Source organism: Dermacentor variabilis, chromosome 10, assembly GCF_050947875.1.
Source record: "Dermacentor variabilis isolate Ectoservices chromosome 10, ASM5094787v1, whole genome shotgun sequence".
Classification (NCBI taxonomy): Eukaryota; Metazoa; Arthropoda; class Arachnida; order Ixodida; family Ixodidae; genus Dermacentor; species Dermacentor variabilis.
The window spans coordinates 74124149-74149126 of NC_134577.1; the positions used below are offsets into that span (position 1 = coordinate 74124149).

The 24978-nt window shown below is 44.8% G+C and overlaps 1 protein-coding gene across 1 annotated transcript in view; it reads left to right on the forward strand.

The window, feature by feature from the left end:
• The first annotated feature begins 229 nt into the window (after positions 1–229).
• The window catches only part of LOC142560699 (protein O-mannosyl-transferase TMTC1-like), a 106807-nt gene continuing 82058 nt past the window's right edge, over positions 230–24978 (forward strand). The window contains exon 1 of the mRNA XM_075672960.1: positions 230–1680. Coding sequence (XP_075529075.1) covers positions 1451–1680 — 230 coding nt within the window. The 5' untranslated portion in view covers positions 230–1450. The remainder of the gene's footprint in view (positions 1681–24978) is intronic.

Here is a 24978-nt window from a genome sequence, read left to right on the forward strand (position 1 = left end):
TTTCAGCTGGACAGCCGGCGGTTCAAAGTCCGTGCGTTGAACAAGCGCGCTTTCCAGACTCCGTCGCCCCCTCAACTTCTGTACCGCCCGACAGATGGCACCACTTCCCGATGCGCTCGACGAACCGCTCAAAACGCCAGGCGCTGCGCCAGCGCCTCGCTTCAACGGTACATGCGCAATGACGCCGCGGTTCTCTCGGGCCTGCCAGATCCTCTTCGCGTCTCATCGCCGGTGTAACGTCTGACGCGCGGTCGCTGGCGCGTTTCGCTCGCACGATCGCGCGTGTTTGTGCGCGCTCCCTAATCCTACGTCCGCTCTGTCACGCCGTGTGCGCTCCCATTAGCCTGAATGTTTTCCTTTATTCGAACGCTGCGTATGAGTGCTCGGGTTGGTATTTCAGGTCCCACTTATTCGGTAGGTTGTTCAGCACAAGGGTGCCGAAGCCTGGAGAATTCCTTTCAGTGGAACTAGCGTCGTGTAGCTTATGCGTAGGCAACGAGAGTATCAATGAGGCCACTTCAAGGGATATACAGGTAGTCATTCGATACCTCCACTTCTTGTCATTTTTTTTATTTTCTTCTGACGTAGTGTTCTGGTCGCAGTTCGTGCCGTTGGCATGCAGAGCAGGCGGCCGGCGCTCGTATCCCGAAGCGGAGGCAGGCCCCCATCGTCTCTGTTTCGTATCTGTTACCCGCGTGTTTGTCGAAGCATTGCGTCCGTTATGCAGATCTATCGCGGATTATGATGTTATGTCGACGAGTGCATCGAAGGAGAACGCAGTCGTGAGAGGAAATACTCCTGGACACGCTCTGGCGGCCGTAAGTAAGCCATCCTACGCTGCACGTGCTTTGCAAGCGCCGAATCGTCCGCGCCGTTTTCCGTTGCCTTGTGTGCGCGTACCGCGCTGACTTGCAAATATCACGCGCACGGTGTTTAGACCATTCTATTTGAAGCTCTGTTCGCTGTGTGACGTCCGACTATGGCTATAGGAGGTTGGCTGGGTGGAGGTGCGGAGACGTCCTGGCTCCGTGCGTACCTAGAGACTTCCGGAGATTCGTCCACCACGATGACGGGTAGAACGGAAACGTCAAATCGTTCGAACGGTGAGCGGAAGCGCTGCCATCTAGACTCACTGAGCAAAGTTCGCCGTAGCAAACCAGCACGCGGTGCAGGCGTGGTGCGGTCGGTGACCGGCTCGCTGAGTGTCATGTGCGCTTCCGCAGTTGCAAGGACACGTGACTACCTTGAACATCATTCGGGTCCCGAACTCAGTTCGAGCTCTGATCCAGCAGAGGAGCAGCGGCGGACATGACCCCACTGCCGTCGACACCACCATCCGCAGCAAGGCCAGCAAAAGCGGCGTGACGGTGCCGGCGCAAAAGCACCGACGTGCATCGACTACGGTTTTCGACGGAAGTGGTGTACGACCAGTGCCGCGTGGATACCCGCTATGTGTGCCGGTGTTGTGGCTGTGCTGTGTTACGTCAACTCGCTGGATGGAGATTTCGTGCACGACGACATGGTGGCGGTGGTGGGGAACCCAGACGTCACCGGTGAGAACAGGCGACACGCGTTGTCGTCATCGTCGTCATCGCTTTGGATGAACGACTTCTGGGGGCGACCGATGGCCGATCCCCGGAGTCACAAGTCATACCGGCCTCTCACAGTGCTGAGCTTCAGGTGAGAACCGCAGGAGGTAAATCTTAGTTCGTAGTGGCGCGGTGCTGTTTTGACAGAAGGCGTATAGTGGAACAGTGAATCTGCAACGTAGCACTGCTCAAATAGTGAGCATCCCGTACTATAGGCACAAGAAACTAATAAAGTGAACAAGGTCACGCTTTGGGATGCATCAGTGCTTCACGGACTACTGCTTCAAAATTTGCTTCCCTCTTCTGGCGTGTTTGGTGTGTGAGCTTCGTGGACTGCAGTCGTACAAACTTTGTTATCGGCTTAAAATGTAGATGGTAAAGTGAAGTGGCCGCTGTACAATTCATTTACGCGTTGCTCCCCCCCCCCCCCTTCCCTTTGCCCCGGATGCGTAGCTGTCTTACTAAAACATCCACCAGAGGGGCTGAGGCCTGAACTCCAATCTTTCCTAATTAGATTTTATTCTGACCACTTCATTTTCATTTGCCTATTACTACGTGACAGTAGGACACGTGCGGAAAAACATACAAGCGCACTTTCCTCTCGCATCACAGAAAGGTGCAAATGAATTAGAAAAGGCAGCGTTTTTAGCATAGCTAGTATATTAAGTGCCAGGCCAAAATCCCTCATTTATTGGGTGCATTTTTGAATACTAGATTGAAAGGCACAACAATGTACGTCTCGCTAATTATTATTAGTTTAGAGATTCATGGAATCGTATCAAATGCAACTTTATTGTAACCGAAACACGGAGCAAAGTAATGGCCTCGCTTAAGCATAAATTCACTACTTTCTTGGTACTATACTCATTGCATTATGTATGCAACTGACAAGTGAGCGTAAGATAAGTCCCTACACGTACATATTCAAATACGATAGTATTGCGCAAACTAGTAAAAGCGCTACAAACGATTCACTACTTAACCATACTGACTTCTAGAATGGCTTCTCCTTCACATGAACGCCATACGTTTGCCCGGACAGAAGGATAACGCTCAAGTAGTACGACTACAATTTTCAGCAAACATTTAAAAGTTGCTTTATTCGGCTGAATCCTGTTGGAGTTAAGCTGCGCGCATAGATGCAATCCGAGTACGCGTACTTAGCGGTAAGCAATGTTGCGAGCAAAGATACTTCATTCACGGCAAAGAAATCAGATTTGAAGTGCAGAGAATGGCCGCTTTAAAAAAATTTTAGGCCGCTTGTTGCTGCGTGAAGTACTTCTTGTTGAAAACTTTCATTGGGGTGGCATAAAATGTGAAGCCAGCAGTCAAACAAGAACGGCGCTTGCATTTGGTTTCGTCGAGAAGCCTGAATTATGGCATCTTAGAGCGTATCTCGTTCGCCGACAATCTCAAGTGTTGAAAAAGATGTCTTCGTGAAAAAAAAGTTCGAGAGTGCGCGAACTAAAACTAAAAAAAAAAACAATGCTCAGTAATGAATTTTTGCGCATACTATCTGCACGGCTGGAAGAAATGAATGCGCTCATCACGAGCTGCAGAAACACGAGATAAAATTGTTGCATCTCATAACTGACAAATGACACTATTCAAAACATGATGCAGTGCGGTTCTTGTGGTAATTCATGAGTTTACTTTATGTTTTGTTGTTTTATGGCGTTCAAGGTCCTACAATAACATTAGTATACCTAGCGATTACGGAAGGAGGATGGAACATGTGTACAACTTTAGCAAAGAAGTTATGGAAATGAGGGCGCAAGTACCCACCCTGCCATCTAAACTTTTCTGCTCAGGCGATGCCCAACGAGCCAACGGTTAGAGCACAAACTTTAACATTCCTTACAAGCTCCTTGGCTGAATTCCTTTCATCGTCACTAGGCAACCGCGCGATATGCAAAACTCTGAGATTCTCGTTTTTACAGTTTTGACCTACCCGCAAGTTTAGCCACATAGTTGAAAACTTTGCCCCGGGAACTCGGTAGGCGTGGAGCAGCCTTCCTTCTGATATGAATTGCCAATGCGTCCGTGTTTTCTTCAGGCAGCCACGTGCGTCAATTGGCGTTCGGAATGGCACCTAACCTTTCCCTTTTGTTGTATCAGATCTTCTTTTTTTTTTGCGCTGAAGCGGAAGAAGGGCTGAAAGGATGCGGGAGGAACTGTTGAAACGCCATTTGCGCGTGTAATGACCCGCAGTAGCGGCCCAGTCACGCCACGCAGCTGGCGTAGCGGAACTTTTTTTTTTTTTTTTTGCACGCCTGGTGGCAAACGTGGCGGGAAAAACTGGAGAAAGGGCCAGATGTATGTCTTATTTTTCTTACTTCAGCTCTGCATGTGGCCAGTTGAAGAAAAGCGGGAGGCGAGTAAAAGATGGAAGATGCATCACCGACCGCCGAACGAAAGGACCGGAGTTGTTCTGATATGCACATTCAGAACCAGAACTTTGTGCGGGATGTGGATTCCTTGCATAAAAGAAAAAAATAACACAAAGAAATCAGCTCCTTTTTTTCGGTTGCAGCCGGTAAAACACTACGCAGACCGCGCACATTAGGGCAGAGGGGCCGAAATGGGCCGCATTCCCAGAAAGCTTATCGCACTAAAACCGCTGAGGAGCATGTGCCAGCCAATCGTGAAGCTGGCCATATTATTAGCACTTAATCACGGAAAGCTTCTTGAATTCGGCCCCAAGATACCACGATGCGTGCGCTGGCTTAGAAAATTTGCAGAGTTTTTTTTTTTTTTTCTCATTCCGCACTTCCAAAAAAGATTATATTTTTTACAGCTCGGCCATCTGTCACGGCTTGTGTCTCTTTAAAAAACCGCATTCATAAAAGCGTGGTTTGCTAAGGAATAAACTGAAACTCTATCATGCCTGTTCTTGTACATCGGTGGAGCCCCTCCAGGCTCTCATCGGATTTCTTGTCTGCTCAGTTTAGTGGACTGGAGCGGGCGAAACAGACAATCAGATGATTGTACGATAATGTATGTCCATGCTGACTTCTCCTTTAATATCAAGCATGCCACCGATCACATTCAAAACGGTATCACTCTAGGCGAATCCGCGTGAGATAATTTTGTAGAACTAAAGCGCTTACGAGTCGGACTAAACGCTGAGGACAATACGCGTTGAATGTCTGTAAGTGACACTGGCTTCCTAATGTGCTTTGTGCCTTGGAATTTTCTTGTTAACGCCCGTTCTTTCAATCGCCCGGAGCATTTGCGTTTTAATCATGCGTAGATTCCGAAAACAGAAATGTCAAATCTCTAGCTTCCCCACTGGGAAAACATATTACTTTCACTGGAGCAATGAAGAGTGCCGCAACCTTGTCGAGCCACTTAAAACAAGTCCTTAAACTATGTTTTTAAGCTGAAACAAATTCAGTCGAGCAAGCTCGCCCGTCTCAAGAAGCCGCTGGCTCTTTTAAACAGGGGAGCTTACCATGAAGACTGAAAATCTTCACCTTCCTTTAGAGCAATAAAAGTTTTTTCAATCAAAGATTCAAAGCGTGCGTGAGTTCAGTTAAGAAGTCGAAACGGGGTTCGGAAGAAGGCCGCGCTTCAACCTACAAAGCCTCAGACAAAAACAAGTGATCCAACAGTTTTCCTTAAATATTCGGCCGCATGTATGAACTCACCGGTGGCTCCCAACTATATTAGATGGTTTTATTAAAAGGGTACCACTGTGAAACTAAAAATAAATGGAATTGATTTTTGTTTGCTGATATTCATGTCATGCCCTCCAGATGTCAAAGCCCCCCTCCCCCCCCCCCAATGACTTTTCTACTTTCTCGCCATTAAGCAGGGATTACTTGACAGAGTGCTCGTCTTCCTTTAGTATGTCCGGAAGTATACAGAAGTTGCTGATACCACTAATTCAATGAGTGCTGGCACATCTCCTGTTTATTCAAATACCAGCGCACTAAGTTCACAAAGATTTCCATTTGTAAAGAGCTTTAGCTGGCTCGCAAACGGTGTTAATATTGCCGTTTGCGGCTACACACTGGTGCGTCGCCTGCTCCCGTGTAGCTGATGAACAACTTGAAGTGCTTTGTGAATTATGGGCGAGGACCTGCACTCAAAAGCCGACTAAAAGGATTGGCCGCACGTAAATGCTGCCTATCATAACAGGAACCAGCCAACAGCGATAATTAATAGCCGACCTGCGCATGGTGCCAGCTAACACAGAATGTTCTTCGCGAAAGTAGAACGTCTCTGTAAATTCGTCTCATGTTCTTAAGTGAATGTTTAACACCTTTTACAAGGAAGAAAAATGGGAACAACGATCAAAGACGGTGAGTATGAAGTGGGGAGAAAGGTGCAGGAGTACAAAGATAACGTCCAGAGACCGTTGACGAAGTGTAAATCAAGGCCTGAATGAAAATCTTCCTAGTCTATGCCATGTCAAGTACGAGCACTGGCAAGTAGTGATAGCCAACTTACTAGCGAAGGCAGTGGACCAATAACAAGTAGGCATTAGGGTAACAAATACAGCCTCTTGATTATCACGCACATTCTATATCCCCAGCACAAATAGCGAGAGATAGAGAGACAAAAGGGAAAGGAAAGACAAGGAGGTTGGCCAGTATTAGTACCGGCTGACTCGTAACCGTTCATGTGTTCGGATAACGGGCCCTATACATGAAGCTCTCCATTACGCTTTTAGGTGATCAGCAAGCAATTCTCAAAAGACCTTGCTGGATCGGAATAGATAGCGAAATACTGTCTTTCTGTTGATAACAAGAAATGTTTTCCGTCATGAGAGTCTCACAAGCAATAGATGAACGTAGCCTTCTGCCGTTCTTTTCTCTTTGGCTAGGCAAGAAAGCCCGCTTTTCTGTACGCGGATATGAAATGCTTTGTATGGTGCATACAATTCTTCTGACCTGCCGGCGAAGCAATGACGACGACATATACAGCAGTAGCATGCACCTAGTTGATAATTCTGAAGACTCGAAAAGACATTTGTGCTTACGCAGGCTAGAGTTTGCAATGACGCCAGTTAGACTGAGCACGATAGTGATTGCTACTGTCTGACACAGCCTAAGACTTTCTATTCAGTGACGCAGTGAGCAGGAGTTCTCTTGAAAGAGAAAAACAAGGGCTCCTTAAACTCGTTATGCTCAAAGTGCAGCACGATCAAGTTTAATACGCATATTCTTCTTGGGCACCTTAGCCGCATTGATATAAATTTGTGCTGAAATGGTTAGGGATTGTGTAGAGTATTGAACATTCGTTTGTGAAGACCACTACTAAAGAAACAAAGCAGTGCTCTGCAATAAAAATTCGTGAGAAAACAATAGTCACATTATTCATTGGACCCTTCTCCCAAAAGCCAAGTTGTTAAAGACGTCTACAAATATTTTATCTGGAAAGCAAAATAAAGTATCGCCGCTCTTGTGCTGTCCATTTCCTCAGTGCTTTACTGAAAGACAACAATATAGACCACAACAGGCCGCACTAACGGTGACACATTGTTTCCTGCGTGTAAGGCTATAGTCTGCCATAAAGTGTTGGCTCATTGAGGTAGCTTAGAAAGCGATCCTGCTCTTCCGGTAATCTTCGCTCGCTAGTAAAGATTTCTAGAGCCTTAAGGGCTACAATGGATGTGCGTGTAAATAGAGGACCGATATTTCTCAATCTCTATAGGATCTGCCAAGGATTACATGGGTTTTTGAAGTCGTTCTTCTCATGTGGAAACACTTGTACCGATTTCAAAACCAAGCGATAAAAAAAGCACTGCTTTTCTAAGTGGAAAAAGTAGATCGTCGCATCGCAGTTTTGTTAGCACGCCTGCTTTTACTTAGACAGTGTACTTCAAGGTGTATCTTACTTTAATTTTTTTTACCGTAAGAGTTGCATGTAAGGCTCTCTTGCCAGATCCACCGCTATAGCGTCGAGAGCTTTAGAAGCGTTGTTTCGTTGTCTCTTTTCCTTCGAAAGACAATCAGTACAGGAACTGATTATTCTAACTTTTTTTTTTACTTAGAGAATAGCCAGATGACGCAGAACTTATCTAATGCAACACACAACAAAAAATTTGGTGTTTTATCTTCCCATCTCCAGCAGCGCAAAGTGAGTTTATTGTGCCTTAAACGCTATTCACTACCTCGTCGCAAATTTTTTTTTTACTCGGTCCGAGCTCTCTATATCAGCACGACGTAGCATTAGGGACACACACATACGTATAAAGGCCATAATGACTGCTTTTGCGCCGGCTAATAGCAATAAATCGACATCAACCGACACCTTGTAATGCGGTTTCTTGTCATCAACACGAGAAACAATAACAAATAATAATAATAAAAAAGGTATACTTGGAAGGCGAAAGATGAGAGTTATACAATATGTTTACATTTTTTTAGGTAAGCTCACGCAAATAAATTCAGTTTGATTTCATCAATTCAAATAATTCAGACTAGCACGTATTAGAGCGTTGCGACCCTGTCATGTTACGTATTTTGTCTCGACGGTATATAGCGTTTATTAAACTTTTGACTTCGCAACACATATCTCGCGATAGCTGTTTCAGGTGTGGCTACAAAAAGTATTTGAAACGTTATCATTAAATAGGCAAGCAAAAAATATTATGCTCTGGCTCTGCTTCTAATATAACTTTGATAAATAAAGTCTACGCAGAAAATGCCTAAGCGTACTGTTCCAACACACAATGCGAAATAAGGAATTCCTTGCAGAACTCGTATTTTCTAAGTTGACTTCACAATGCAAGTAGCTGCACAGCAAGACGCACGTGAAGGGAAAAAAGAAAGAGGCAGCGCAATGGTTAGACTACGCAGATATTTTTGGCCCATTTCAAGTGAGGGAACAACTATGCTAGTTCTCTGCATCTCCGTTCATAGCGATTGCGAGAAGCTGCAGACTCGCAGCATGCTGCACCGTATTACAGAACCAGCGCGTGCGGTCACGCGCACGACGATCGTCGGCCACGGTCTCGCCGTCATGCCTCGGAGGCTATGTCCGTGCATTCGCCAGCGACGTCGCGCGAAGTGTGGTCCGTTTTTACGGGTGTGGTTGCCCGTAGGCGCGCAGAAATAAAAAAGCGCGAAATGCACTGAAACGTGCCGCTCCACCATGTCCGGTAACGAGCTGGAAGCCGAATGCCCATTTGCTATAATGGCGTATTCTGGTGGACTCTGCGGATTGCATTAGTCACTCGTGAGTACAATGCCCGGTACCTTTGGCACTCAAGTTCATGTGTAAGTTTATTCTTCCGTATCGTGCTAGTTCATTACTCCATGACCAATGTGCGAACGTACGGGTCTGAAATTGGACACGTTCCGGAGCATATAGTCAGAGCCATAGCAGTGATGAGTAATACATTTTTTTTTACTCAGGTGGAGGTTTATTATTTATTAAAAAAATAAGAACTACCAGGACACCGAAAGAATTCGCTCCCGGAGATGTTGGTACATCTCTCTCGAGTATTACGTCTGTACAGCGGAAATGGACAGGACAGGAAGGCTCAGTGCAAGACGCGGAGAGACGCTGTTGCTGGGTCATAACTACGTTTTTGCTCTTTGCCTTTAATACTTTGTACTTCTGAAGGCTCAGTAGCCTCAACGACTGTGGTGCTTGGTGGCATCCGTGCTGACGGAATTACCCTTGGCGGTAGGTTGATGCTTGTGCGCTGCCGCACAAATTCAGTCGCTTGAGCTTCCAACTTTCTATGCGCTCCGTAATGCAAACGTGGCTAATGCCTATCCACATCATTTTGCATGCGTTCTTGTCCTGTTTGTTTACGCTGTACAAACTTAGTACCACTACGCTACTAAGTAAAAAAAGATGTATTACTGATACTACTACGACTACTACTGCTACTACCAGCACTACTACAAGCACTGAAAAGGACCTAATCTCCTCAGTTGTTAAAAGAGTAGTTTCCGTGTCATTGGCTAAACCAGTGCTAAGTGATCTCTGTTCACGTGTTGTCATGTTCCTTCGCGCCTAATTCGCAGAATATTCTCAGTTTATCGTATTTAGTACACACTCTAGTGTAAGGTTAAACGAATTTTTCTACACATTGTCGTTTTAGTATTCACTGGTAGGAGTCCGGAATCCAGAAATAACTTAAGAAAGAAAATTAAAGGTGAATCGCTGAGAATTTCACATGGAGGTAAAGTAATGACTAGGGGATATATAAGCCACTTGGATGTCGTGAAGCGCCATGCGGACAAGTCATGAAGAAGTTTGTGCTTGTTCCGGATATACGAGATGAAAACAAAAATGTGCAGTGGACTGCGAACTAGAGCAATAACACGCATGCTCCCTAGTCAATGCCTAATTTAAAGTGCCGATGACGCCTATTAAAAATTAGAAATGAGTTTTACTGTTCGCATGAATGCAGAAATGATCGTACTTCAATAAAATGTACTCACGTCCCAGCTGGGTTACCGTCTCGATCGGTACGATGACTGGATAGCAAACAATACAGCTCCCGGGAAGCTCTGCAACATAATGGACAGCTCTGTGAATTCGTGCTAACTTTAGTACAAGTATATCGAAAGTTTTCAGGAGCGCAAAAAAAACAACAACCTGAACACTTATCAGTGCTCGCTATTGATTGTTCTATCAACTAGCTTTGAGAAAGACTCGAAAATGTTCAGTTTAAGCTGTTCATTCCGTTAGGAGCTTCCGAAAATCTTGAATATGCGAACAAGAACAGTTGCCGGTAAGTGAAACTGGTGCTTGAGCAGAGATGAACATCGGGAGAGGAGGCAGTCTGCTGTGCGAGAGACCAGCCTTTCGTAACTACGCAGTGGCGAGCCATCGTCTGTTACTTACACCTAGCTATATTCCTGGAAGGCATACCTTTGTGTATTTCGATTCTGCATGCTCTCTACAATAAATTTCCCTACAATTTCGGGATTCCAAGACACGTTCTGCATAACGAAATAAAATGTGAAGTACCGTGTTTTTAAAGCAAAACAAAACGACCTTTTTCCTGCAAACTCTTCTTTAAGGTCTGCAGCATTTCGCAATTCCCCGTTGTTTCGTTTTATTTCCGATTATTTTTTTTTTCATTTGTTAATGAAGGCATTTTTGCAGAGCTAAGAAATCGGTTGCCTAGTTTTACATTTCACAAAACCCACGAGAAAAAAGGTGAAAATCCTCCGAGGTAGCTTAGGGGCTATGTCTCGTGCCTGCTGAGCTCCATTTGCGCATTTTAATGAGGGTGAAATGCAAAAAGTGCTCGTGTGCCTGTGCTTAGGTTCTGCTTCAAGATCAAAATTATTCCGGAGTCCTCCCATTACGCCGTGCCTCATTATGAGATCTTGGTTTTGGCACGTAAAACCGCAGATTTTAATTAGATACTGTTAGATAATCAGGCACTGTAAAACTACTCAAATCTTCATGGAACATCTAGTTTGCAGTGTCCAGTTTAATGAAGTTTATTTAAACGTCACAGCTGGCGCAGCATTAGGTTTGTGGCGCAACGGCAGGAAACTTGTCACTAAGCGCATTTGGTGTTCCACTAAGCTTCGAGTGCTCCGTTTTCAACATTATGACAATACCAAGCTTATCAAATGCACAAATATGTTAGCAAACAGAAAAAAGAGAATTCGATACATAAAAGATATGTTATATGCAGCGACTCAACCAAAGCCTTCAATGCATGAGTGCTGGTCACTGAAAACAATATTCCAGGTGTAATATGTTCTCATGGATTGAAAGTAAGACAACTTCTGCAGCACGGCAAAAAATCAAGAGTGATAAATAGCGTAAAATTATTTTGACCTGATATCTGAAAACGAGCAACATCTCCTGCAATTTGAAATCACGAATCTCTGCCTCTAGCATTATCTATTTCTTCGCACTTCAATATGTAGCCTTGCTTTATCAGTGCGTACTCTTTCTTATCTATTTGTTCGCAGCCTTACTTCCCAATGCGCTTTGTATATTAGGGAGCAAGTTAGTTTCACACTGAGTGCTGACTGCGCACGTAACACTGCACGCAAATATGTTCAATGGAGCTCATGCGGCTACCGAGAAAGTTAACCACGTTGTGGAAGTAGTGCTCTGTCGTTGATCAAATACGGTGCAGTGGCGGATTTCTTTTGCATCAGGGGCAATTTGTCATGTTGAACAACAGAGATGCTGTCTCTGTTGGCAGCACTTGGTTCTTTGTAAAAACAGCCTCAAATGTCTGAAAGCTGCACAAAATTTGTTAGCTGGCATCTGCGCTCTCTGCCTATATAGTTGAAACGCAGAGAAAACGAATGAATTCATATTTTGAAAGTGTTTTACGCACGGTGCATGTTGCTTTTTTCTTTCTTTCAGATTATGCACTTTAATATTTCCAGCTTGTTTTTTATACCTGCATTCGCATATTTTTGCTCTTGGCAGAGAGAATCTCGTTGTAAGGCTCACTACAACCATGAGCAGCAGTCATCGTAAATCACACAAATATTTAAAACGACTCTACAATAGATGTCCTTGTAGTTTTAAGAGCAAGGAACAGTTTTAAGCGCTACATTTAATGACGACAAGAACACCAACATTTCATTCGTTGATGTTCTGCCAGAAAGCATCTAAAACCTCTATTGATGAAACTAACACTACTATTGATGAAAATATATTCAACTTCAACTGCAGCATTTCTGTAAAAAAACAAAATAAAAGAAAAAGAAAAGAGAAGACAGACACCGATGCAGCTCTATTTGATTACGGTATTTTCAAGTGAGAGAAAAAGAATGACCAGCCCTACGGATCAGCCTCATTTGGGGAACAGTGTGAAATATACGCCGTGTGATTTATTCTATCAGAAGCCGATATTTAAAGCGATGCATTTAAACGATGCATGATGTTTCCTTCACTATTCGTTCTTCCAGCACGGCGGACTCTGTATGGTCGGGCATCAACCTGTTCGATAGTTAACTAAGGTTATTTGACTAAGTTATTACTTACAGGTTTTGACGCTAACGTGGCAATGGTAGCATTGGTGGGGGACGCCGCAAGGAGCAAAAATATTTGATGCCGTTTTTAAGGAACGCCATTTGTTGTAGGGGTATTCGTAGACAAATGTTCGCCTTCTGCCGCTTCCATAGCGAAACTAGGCACGGAAAGAGCTCCGGAAGCACCGCCCACGTTATCGTCGACGCCCAAGGCAGTAGACTGTTAGTAGAGAACCGCTAATAAAAGACTGTTCTATGGTTCAGGGTGCATAACATATACGGTAGCTAATCGAACATACAAAGATGCCTTTCCTACTTACCCAGGCTTTAACAGGCAGCATTTCGGTGTGCACTTTATAGAAGAAGGTATTCTCGTGTCAAAGACGAGTAGCTCTTTGAGACGTTTTTCCTGGGCATCACCTGACGGGTTCTTGTGATTTTTATTTACCATGTAAGAACTGCCGCTATGAAAAACTGTCTTAGACTGCACCGTTACCGCGGTCAGTACCCTTCCTGAGCACTTTCTTCGTGCACACTAAGGAATATTCAACCATCAAGTGTGCTTTCTTGTGCATATAATTCACCCCTTTACATCTACAGAAAAGAGTATTTAAATGAACTAATTCCCTGATTTGAGAGGGGGAATTTTTGAAATTGCAGCCTTTGCATACATGTTCCTTTTACCCAACTTGAAGGAACGCAGCTTCCTATGCACTGCAAAATATACAGAGTATTAACACGTGCCTGAATCGCGCACTGACTACGGATCGGAAATGTATGCCCCAGGCTACCTCGAATACTAAACGATCTTATATTTAATAATATTCTTGCTTTTTCCCTTCGTGTGTGGGTTGCATGCTATTATCTAAGGTTAGGAAGCGCACTGAAATGTGCTTTTTTTTTTTTGTGCATGTTACACTTTTTTTTTTTCTCATCTGTGATATTTGTGCTTGGTATGTTGTAGTGCCTGCATTGCAAACAATTACAAAAAAAAAACTGTTTCGGCTCTTCCGGTCCTTTTGCTTTACGGGTATTAGGGGCTGGTCAAGCTGCCACGAGCAGCTTTTCTTCCACACTTTTACTCCTCAATGCCGTATTTTTGTTTTGTGGAAATAAAGCATGCGTACCTTATACACATCACGTACTTTCACAGTCATTTCCATAAAATACACACGCACTGATAAGCCTTTAACATCAATGCGTCTATATGCCAACAAATTATGGACTTTATTTCCATAAAGATGTACATATTTTTTTTTTTGTACTTGACCACTCCACCGACACAACTACATAGAATAATACATCACCTTAAGAGTGCTCTAGCGCCTCGAGCTGCCCTTATGGGCTGATGCCACGCATTAGGGGGAACTTCAGTTTATTTATAAACATGCACCAACGCGAAACCATGTAAGTGAAGCTCGCAGCAAGATGTAAAAGGTATAAAAGAGGGAAGATTGATGACAAAGAAATTGTGTTTCTCTACTTTACCACGAGGGAGCGCCACCTTCGCAATGAACGTGGCGTTCTTATAGGTAGAAGAGTGCTCCGCATGCACTTTGCGAATGTTTATTCCAATCCATACTGCAACAAACAATGCAAGACTTACTATGCATAATACTGCGCCAGCCCCAATCACGCAGCCGAAACAACATGAGCCTTAAGAACAATGATTGGCTGACGCACTACGATTCGCTGATGACTGGCAGCTCATCTATCAAGCAACACCGAGCGAAAAGCAGTACACGAGGCCAGTGGTAAAAAAAAAGGGGAAATGAAGTGGAGGAAATAGATCAAATAAGTATTTTTTTTTTGTTTTCACTTCCTCACCGGTGTTTATTCATGTCCTACTGTTACCTTGGAAGCGCCTTGTCTGTATTCCTTCTTGTGTGTCGTCAATTTCGGCGCTTATTCTATTGTAAGTTATGCACCAACTAGCGCCACAACGTGTCCTACTGTTACCATATGACGCGCTCAAACAATGACTTGCTCAGTAATAGCCCGCAGCAGAAGAAGCGCGTTGTCACACTTCTGGGTTCAGCATTCCTTAGACTTGTACAGACGCCAGACGTTCAAGCGGCATGAGAAGCAGCAATATACGCTCAATACATGAAAGCACGCACTCAATGCAGCATTCGCCCAATTTACAGCAGCTGCAATGGCGCAAACGCCACCTGATGCCAGAGTAAATACGGAGAGGAAATGGAAGAGAACGAGAGGCCGGGAGGGGAACCGGACGAGCGTCAATACTTTTATATTTATTACTGATGTGTGAGCAACAGTAACGCAGTACTTTCTGCTCTCTTTCAGTGCGTGTTGCTAGTGGCATTATAGTTGTTTGTGTACTCTGTGTTTTCCTATCAATATACTTGGGTATGAATTTGATTCATAATGAGCCAAAGCTCTGTCAAAGACATTAGGATACCTTAAGAAACGGCGATAGGGGGAGCGAATATCACATAAACATGTGAACCGAGATCGGGTAAATGCAGCACACAGAGATAGTTCGGAGCGAGAGAGCTTGAACGAAGTGAAGGAAGCCCCTTTCATCTGGAGTATCCCAAGATACGAGTATTCCCTTAGGCGCGTACGCTCACACGACGAGGCTCCAGTTTCTTATTAGGTTTCTCTGCGTTGGTTTCATCGAGCGTCTCGAGAGAATCAATGACGGCGATAGCATATGCTGTTTTATCCTTAGAGACCTTCGTCTTCGAGATCACTTCGAAGCTTACTTGAAGAGCCGCCTTTGTTACCGGAAGCGACGCTGCATTTTCATTCATTTGTCGCTGTGTTCTACATCCTTGTTGTCGGCTTATCGCAGCGCTGGATGGCGGCGTCCTCCAGAGACGACTTGCTAAGTGTCGCCATACTGCGCCTTGATGCACTGGCTTCGGTCTCTCGGGAATAACGCTACCATCTCAAAGCGAGCACTCAACGGCCCCGACGTGCTCGGATTTGCTCCATCTTGAACCAGCCACCGCCAGCCACATGCCTAACCCCTCGCTGGCGCAACGTATTTCTTAACATCACAGATGCAGTTTTACGCTGTTTTATCTCTCTCAGGAGCCCTAGATAATGACGTCAGCTAGAATTCATAACATTGATACATGTATATTGCGTGTTTCTTGTGGCCGATGCACGTGGGCGCTCCGACGAAGACGAGGAACGCTCTCTGGCTCTCGAGCTGTCGGCTGAACTGACCAGCGCTGCAGTTACCCTTACCCTTTGTTAATATACTTTATAAATAGCCTCCAGTCTTAATCCTTTGTTCGCGTAACAATATTTTCTCTCTCTCTCTCTCTGTCTCTCTCTCTCACCTTCGTTTCACAGCGTATAATCTGCATGGCACTGCTCCATATTCTTCCCATTTCCTTTACTTTTTTGATTGACAATAAAACACTATTCCATTGACGTGTGACAGCGTAAGCACTTATACGCAATGTATTTTAATTTCTGGGCAAGATATTTTATTTATTTCTGGGCAAGACACTTCCACGTTTAATTATCTTACATACTTCTCTTGCTCGGTTCCACTGATGAGTAGTGGCGCTACATATCGGCTTGCAAGAAAGTAACCGAAATAGCAGTTCTTTTGTGTTTATTGCGTTGCGGACAATTTTTGTCTTCAAAATGCACTTCATCAAAGAAATTATATTGTGGCTATTGCTAGACAGCTGGACTCTTTTAAATAAGATGTCACTGCACACTACTTTAGTGACCACTCTGAGGCTCCAGTGCAAAGCAGTATTTCGTCAAATACTACAAGTGCACAGCATTTTGCTGTGCAATAAAACATTTAAAAAAGGGGTTTTGTTGCCTGTATAGGAGATATTCGAAATTCTGCAAGTACACTTCTCCACACATCTAATTTTATCTGCACTACACGAAAATAAATCGGGAGCGCTTGGGCGGGTGCCGCGATCCTTGCACGATCCCTTTTTGTACTAACCCCCCCCCCCCCTTCGCTGTTTGCTGACCTATAACCTTGGCTAAGTGGTGTCGTCAGTGGGAGGGCGGCCATCGACGAGTGACGGAGAACGTAACAGTGTGGGGCAGCGTACTTCCGGTATATCGTATATTCTGCTTCATTTTCCCCTGCCGATAAGTGACATACGGATATTTCGCTCTGGTGACTAACTTAGCAGGTGATGTTCTCTAGCAAAGCCCATTTCCTTCAACTTTCCAACACTTGCCAAAGTTCTGTCCTCGTCCTCCACAACAGCCAGGCTGCTTTGGTATCATTAAAGAAGCTTTACTTTGGTGCCAGCAGTGAATTCAGCGCACAAATGCGTAGGGGACGTAGAAATGTCGCTACTGGACAGCGTTTACCCATTGAGTAAAATGTGTTCCATTTGAAGGGAATTTTTCAGGCAATTGAAACTGATTGTTCGATCTGGCTGGCAAATTTCTCGCGAGATTCTCGCAAAATTTAATTTCTGTCTAAAAAAGAATGTAGCACGAAGTCCAAAACTTGTAATTCGCTATAAGCTGCATTCATTAGCATCTCTAAAGTCCGCAAATACAGCATAGTTCTTAAGAACCAATATGAAAAGATCATTGCTTGGTTGGTCTTCTCGACGCGTCATATAATTCGGTGGTATAACGCAGAATGTGATGCAAAGATTGGGAATTTTATAAGATACTCAGATTATAATGACCGAATGGTCAAGTCTATAATTGTGTATTTACAGGGATGGGGAAGTTGTCGTAAACTTCAGAACCTTAAATATCTCAAATTTCCCCAAGAGACTGCTCTAAATTAAAGAGCTGCATTATTATTCCTGTGGTACTCACGATACACTTCTCATACCAAAATGTTTTATTCAAATCGTTGCACCAGTTGCCAATTGAGAGCCTCTTCGATCTGCGTCTCATGTGCATACGAATAGGAAGGATCCGAGGCAAGCCTTGCTCGTAAACGTGCCCTCACTGTATCACATCGACCGGGCCACCAGTCTACCACATGCATATCCGCGTTGAGCGGGCAATAAAAACATATTCTTTCAGATGGGCACAGTTTACCGAGCTTGCATGCGACATTCGCCGCGCTCTGCCATTACGAGATTCCGAAGCGCAGCTGCATCCCTTCAATTTACATTGGCATTGATGACATCATGCCGTATAACTCGTGCCGCTGTGTGTGCCAACCGCTGACCCGCGATCCCTGAGCCCAGCCGTTATTTGTGCCAACCGGTGACCCGCGATCCCCGAGTCCGCCTGGAACGCTTCGGTGCTAGCTGTATGAAGTATACCGCGACTACAGGTTTTCCCGCTCAGTTTAATCCAAACGCCATTGAAAATATTCCAGGTGCCAGCCAATTTAATCTGAGCGCCAGCATTTTTAATCCCAGTGCCAATAATTTAATCCAGGCGCCACCACATTTAATCCCAGCGCCATCCGAATTAATCCGCGTGCCAACTCATGTAATCCTTGCGCCAGCCATTTTAATCCAAGTGCCACACATTTTAATCCCAATGCCAGTCAATTTAATCCTGTTGGAAATTGATTGAGAAACGAATAGTTCTTGCAGAAGAGCTCGTAACAGGCGTCATGAATGCCGTATATTCATTGATGTGATCACTATATTGGCGTCAGCACTATAGGAGCACAGTTTCCACGTTACCAGTGTTGTCATGGTTTCTTCAGAAACACATCCGTGTGTTATGCCGCTCGCTCATTTCCTCCTTTTCAAGTCGCATTTCCGAGTGACAAGAGACTCACATAAGTGAGGCAGAATCGTGACAGATATTACGCGACTTGGCATGCGCGAGATATTACGCGACTTGGCGATCATGACATGCGCTTTCCTTCCCTATCGTCTTGCATATCGATCGACATTGTTCGCAAGGGTAAAAACTTGCTCAGCATTACTCAGGCACTTGGCATAACCAGTAAGCGATTCAATATAGCTCACTAATCTTGTATTTTGCATGCATCTTATGCTTCTCTCATGCATACCAAATGAAATGAAAACGCCGTCTGCTGAGTCCTCTGTTTTTGTTTCACCACCATCGCAGGAGAACGGCGTGTGCAATTTCGCCTGCGGTGACGCAGACGATAACTTGTCTGCTTTAGCTTTCTTTGTTCTACTGCTCTATGTCACTCAGAAATACTTCCAGTAATGTAATTCTAAAGAGCACAAACTCTTCTCAGTACTTCCACGATTTCCCTGTCGTCTGCGAGCGCGTTCGACTTTTCGCTTGAAAAGCAGACGATATCGTGTCGTAACCTAGGGGACTCAGCAGACGGCGTTCACGGCGCTTCTGTAATAGTGGCGGTCTGACCTTTTGTTAGGTGCTCCCGGTGCTACAGCTGTGCTTGATTTTTACCTGAGCTGACCGCCATGGAAGGTGGGACTCCTGAAGACGAACAGGCGAGCGTTGTGCGAAAGCGGGGTCCTCCATTCAAGGATCAAAATAAGCCACGAAGGAAAAACAACAAAGTGTCTGACGTCGACCGATCAAGAATCGTCGATGCCTCAAAGCGCGGCGGAGATTTGAGACAACTCGCCGAGACGCTGGGCATAAATCTAAAAACTGTAAGGTCGATTGCAGCGACAGACCGTGAAGTGTCTCTGAAAACGGGGGGCTCCATCAGAAAGTTTGGTGCCGACGTTGTCGCCGTCGTAACAAGAACTGTCGACGAGAACTCAGCGTTCACGCTGAAACAGATAAAAGGAACCGTTAAACAAGAAATACCTGGCCTCACAATCAGCACCAGTTCTGTTGACCGCCTCCTCGACGCACACACCTACTCCATCAAATTAGCGACCCAGAGGCCGGTGGACCGCAACCGCTGCGACGTGAAGGAAAAGCGAAAAGAGTATTCGCAATGGTTACAAACCAATGGGCCCCGGGTTTGCCGCTTTTACGTCGACGAAACTAATTACAATATATGGTGCTCAAGAAAATTCGGCCGTGCAAAAAAGGGCACGACGACTTCGACGAAAGGCGCGAACATCAACATCATCGCCTGCATGTCGGCAAACCGTGTGCTGCACTGGCCAATTGTCGAAAGAGTCCATTGGATCGTATTCAATGACTTTCTCGCCGACGTTTCCGTCCAGGTTGACTCTAAGGAGCCAGATACAGAGACCGTCTTCATTTTCAACAACGCTCCCGCTCACAATCGCGCAGAACAGGCAAATCTGGTCAGCTCGAATCATTCCATCAAGCGCCTGCCGCCATACAGCCCTTTTTTAATCCCGTTGAGGAAGTTTTCTCCAAGTTTAAATGTCAAGTTAAACAGTACCTCAGTGAGCGGCGCGACGCAGTGCTGGTGACTCCACAAGGAGTCACACGAAAGGAGCACAGGGGCTCGTTGCTTCTAAATGCTGGACAACACGCTATGGCACTTGTTCAACGCGTGGATTGCGCTGCATTTGATAGGCACAACTTTTCTTTTGTTCAGGCTGCGCTTAGAGAGGAGGACATGTAGTTGTTCTCGGTTTGTTTCTATAATCCCATTCAGGAAGTGCCCTGGTATCTTGTGAAACTAAATACCGCATCGAATAAATTATATATTTTCGTTCAAAAGATCTCACCGTATCTTTGTATATCTCGTGTCGAGTTAGATGTCTCATAAAATACATCACGACGCTGTTTTTTTGGTTGTACTTCTTGCAGTCCATCCTCGAGCTTTAGGAGAAAAGAATGCGCACTCAATCCCACGCATCCGAGATTCAGCTATTCGCCGATTTTCCACCTATATTTCATTAACGCGAGGCAACCATCAAAGTCTAAGCCTATACAAGGATATTTTCTTTCGAGGTCGGTAACATGACAAGGTTTCTGGTAATATAAGAGCCACCGTTCCATAATGACCAATTCATTTGTAAGAAAAAGGTGTGACTCAATTCGCATATTTCGCCTTTTAAAGATATTTTTATATTATTGCAACACTTAATGAAGAGCGCGTGCTAAATAGTCTTCATGGTGACGTCATGCGAATCACCATCACAACACGGTTTGCGCGTGTCAATGCGTCTCTTCTCTAACACGACATCTTGAGCGAGTTCCTCGGAACAGCGCATTGTAAGTCACTAGTGATCACGTCATGTTAATGAGCGATGGTAAGCAGTTACCTGCCCTTTGAAAACCATTTCTTTTGATATACGTGCCGGCAGGTAAGGGGAGTTGACGCTCACGTACGAATGTAGTGACGTCACGTGAGCCACTAGTGATCACCTCATTCTATTTTGTGATAATGAGCAGGTTGTTTCTCTTTAAAAGCCATTTCGTTTGATATGCATGTCGGCAGGTTAGGAGAGTGCATGGTTGGGTGAGAGCCATGGTGACGTCACGTGAGTCACTAGTGATCACCTCATTCTACTTTGTGATAATAAGCAGGTTGTTGCTCTTTAAAAGCCATTTGTCGAATGAGTGTCGACTCATTCGACACCTCACTCGGTTGTTGCTCTTCAAAATTAATTTTGTTTGATATGCATGTCGGCAGGTTAGGAGAGTGCATGGTTGGGTGAGAACCATGATGACGTCATGGGAGTCACTAGTGATCATGTCATTGGCTGGGTGATAGTGAGCCGGTTATTACCCTTTATAAGCCACTTTGTTTAGTATGCATGCCGGCAGTTTAGGATAGTGCATGCGTGAGAAGCGTGGTGACGTCACGCCAGTCACTAGTGATCACGTCACTTGAGTCATTGATAGGGAGCATGTTTTTGATCATTGAAAGCGATTTCCTTTGATATGTTAGTAGGCAGGTTAGGAGAGCTGCAATGGCGGTGGCGTCGAGCGAGTCACAAGTGAGCTAATCATGTCACTCAAGGATAAGCTGTTACATTCTCGGAACCATTTCATTTGGTATGCATGACGGAAGCATAAGAGTGCATGCAAAATACAAGATTAGTGAGCTATATTGAATCATTTAGTGATTACACCAAGTGCCTGAGTAATGGTGAGCAAGTTTTTACCCTTGCGAACAATGTCGATCGATATGCAAGACGATAGGGAAGGAAATCGCATGTCATGATCGCAACCCAAGTCGCGTAATATCCGTCACGATTCTGCCTCACTTATGTGAGTCTCTTGTCACTCGGAAATGCGACTTGAAAAGGAGGAAATGAGCGAGCGGCATAGCACACGGAAGTGTTTCTGAAGAAACCATGACAGCACCGGTAGCGTGGCAACTGTGCTCCTATAGTGCTGACGCCAAAATAATGATCTCATCAATGAATATACGGCATTCATGACGCCTGTTACGAGCTCTTCTGCAATAATTTTTCGTTTCTCAATCAATTTCCAACAGGATTAAATTGACTGGCATTGGGATTAAGATGTGTGGCACTTGGATTAAAATGGCTGGCTAAAGGATTAAATGAGTTGGCACGCGGATTAATTCGGATGGCGCTGGGATTAAATGTGGTGGCGCCTTGATTAAATTATTGGCACTGGGATTAAAAATGCTGGCGCTCAGATTAAATTGGCTGGCACATGGATTATTTTCAATGACGTTTGGATTAAACTGAGCGGGAAAACCTGTAGTAACCCCATGTGCGAGATTCTCACGTATGTGGCCCGAACTGCCTATTTTGATACAGAAAAAAAAAATCAGTACACACTCTTCAGTTTCAATGCAGGCAGCCGAAGCACTGTACGATAAGTTTATCGATTTAGTTCGGCGTGCGGCCGTTTATGCGTATGTGTTGCGATAACAACGAGTGCAGAAGGTCAATCACAAAGTAAGACACTCTATATACTTGTATATAGCCTTGTTTTAGACAGTTTTACTTACCTTCGTGTTTGCATTTTTAGCTACGTCGGCTTTGCACAATGTCTATACAAACGTGTTGGCAGGTTGGCCTACTTCGTTCGGCATTGATCCATCGACTTATCAGTGGGTAGTTTGCAGAAGAATGAGCAACGCTGAGGAAAGGTAGGAAAGTCGACCAGACTCACGTCTAGTTTGTCACACCACACGCGATGAAGGAGGTTCAGACATCAAAACAAACAAGAAATTGGACAGAGGAAAGCACTAGCACTGCGAATGCGTGAGATGGCCCATCACGCCTACAATCCGTCACTGAGGGAGTCGACGAAAAAAAACTGAAGTAACACCCGCATCGTTATAAGCTTTCGAAATACTGGGGCAAAGATAGGTCAAAGATACTTTGTTGGGTGTTTGTGGGATGTCTGCATAGATATAGCTGACAAAAAGCTAACGGTCGTCTGTCTACGGATAATTTAAAAATACTCTTTGGACTTCTCGAAAAATAACAGTTTTCTGAAATTTCCATATAGTAGACGTTTGCCCTTCGTTAAATGTTAGGTAGATTAAGTAATCGGAAAAGTTTTGTAAATATATTCGACGTAGTTGCTATAACCTATAATAAACGAGAGTAACCCCTTGATGCCCAATTTATTGAAACACGGGCCGAAATTATAAACTGCGGTTTTTTTGCCTTTTGTCCGTGTATGATATAAAAAAAAAAGACGCACGGTAAAACTTCATCGCGCTGTTGTGTTTGTCAAAGTCGGTACGTCATTGATTAGCGACAATGGGAATTTGGTCCTCCTTCGGCGAATGCTGAAAATTTATTCAGGTGGTCACGTACTTAGAGAATGCGTGGATTTTGTCTCCTGAAATGCTTATTTAAGTAACTCGTAATTTCGTTCTTGCTGTCTGAAGTACTAAAGAACGCTGATGAAAGCTTTCTTGTATTTTCTCGAAGACATGAACACTGCAAATGGGGAATATGAAAACCGTCTGTTCTTCGCCGCTACGATGTTTGCAAGTGTCTTTTACGATTGGTCAATACCCCACGCTTTCATCTAGACGTTTTGCAGTTGCAACTACCTTGAAGGGATCCCTCCTGTTTCGCACTAGGCATTTTTCATGAAAGATGAGAACCTGCCGCTCTGCTTTGCAGCAGTGTGTTTTTCCCGTCTTACAGCACGCAGATTCCTAAAAGAATACGGAAATAGTCAATTGAATTCTTCATCGTCTCCCGCTCGGGCAGATCCTTGGCACTGCCGCATCTCACACGTTTCACGCAAGGCGTGTTTTCGCCCACTCCGTCTTTTCAGTTCTTAAGAGGCACGCGGTCGGACAAACTGCACTTTTTGCCTTCCTCGTGGTAGCTAGTCGTGTCGACTGTTGGAGATATCGCGACTTCAAGTCTGTACGCATAGTTCTCGTCGTCGTCGTCATCATTAAGACTCCAGTCGTCACTATCGCCTTCCAGTGGAAGACGTGTCTTCAGTCGGCCTGATTTCTAAAGAAGATGTGCACTTTTGTGCATCCAGTACATGAAACAAGCACATGACCTCCAATTCGTTGAAACACTTCTCGCTCACGCCCTCCGCGTGCGTGCGCGAGATCACCGCGGCTTTCTCCTTCCTCCTCGCCCTCTCCCTCTCTCTATCTTTTCTTTCTATTCCCTCTTTCCCGTGCCCCAGAGTAGGGGTGCTATAACGTAAAACTATTCCAAACTTTTCTATTCCAATTCTGCTATCAGCCCTCCGCGATTGGTCAAAAACTTTTTTCGACCACTCCCACATCACCTGTCTGTCACGCGACGTCGCGAAAACCGCAATACCTCCCCATCTGATATGATGTGTGCACACTGATTATGCATGATTTGACAGAAAAAATAAAAACATTTATTTCTGATTCGACCCCTTTTCGCCATTAGCCCTCGGCTATTGGTAAAAAGTTTTCGGGCTGCACCCACTTCACCTGCCTGTCACACGACGTCACAAAACCACACAAACTAACCGCGTCAAAGTGACGTGTACGCGATAAAGATGCATTAATATGCCGAACAAAACTGAATTTGTTTCGGAATAGCCGCAGGCTGCCCCGTTCCGAAAGGAATAAAAGATGTCTGCCGCCGATCGCTGAGACGCTGGCTACTCGCACCTGCCGGAGACCATGGGTGTATTTGCGTGTAATAAACCATCTTGCGTGACCGTGTAACGTTTTCAAGCACTTTCGGCACGTTTACTACCTCATTCTGCCAACTCTTCTTTGCTGAGGGTCAGTTTCAGCGTCATTCTTAAGCTTGAGTTGCATGCCGCCGCGATTTTCGACCAGCCACCACAAGCTAAGTAAGGGAAAACCGACCAGTCGCAGACGTCAGCACCACCTTCTTCATCCGGTTATCGATTTTCAGTGCACTGGCTCTGCCCCAGTGAATCCCTCTCCACTTTAGTGTTCTCCTCGCCTCTTGTCAGCCAATTAGATACGACAAGCCGCTCAGTGTAGGCAATGCTATTCGTTTTTCAAGCAAACAAAAGTGACCTCCTATGAACGAGGAGAGCGTTTGATTGGTCTGTTCAGACAACCCCGCGGGTGACCGCCCGGTGCTTGCGTCGCTGGTTACGCAAATTTGACGTCAGGAAATTGGAATAGAAAAATATTGGAATAGTTTTACGTTATAGGGCCCTAGGGTAACCAACCAGACGCATTTCTGGTTAGCATCCCTGCCTTCGCTACTTATTTTCCTCCT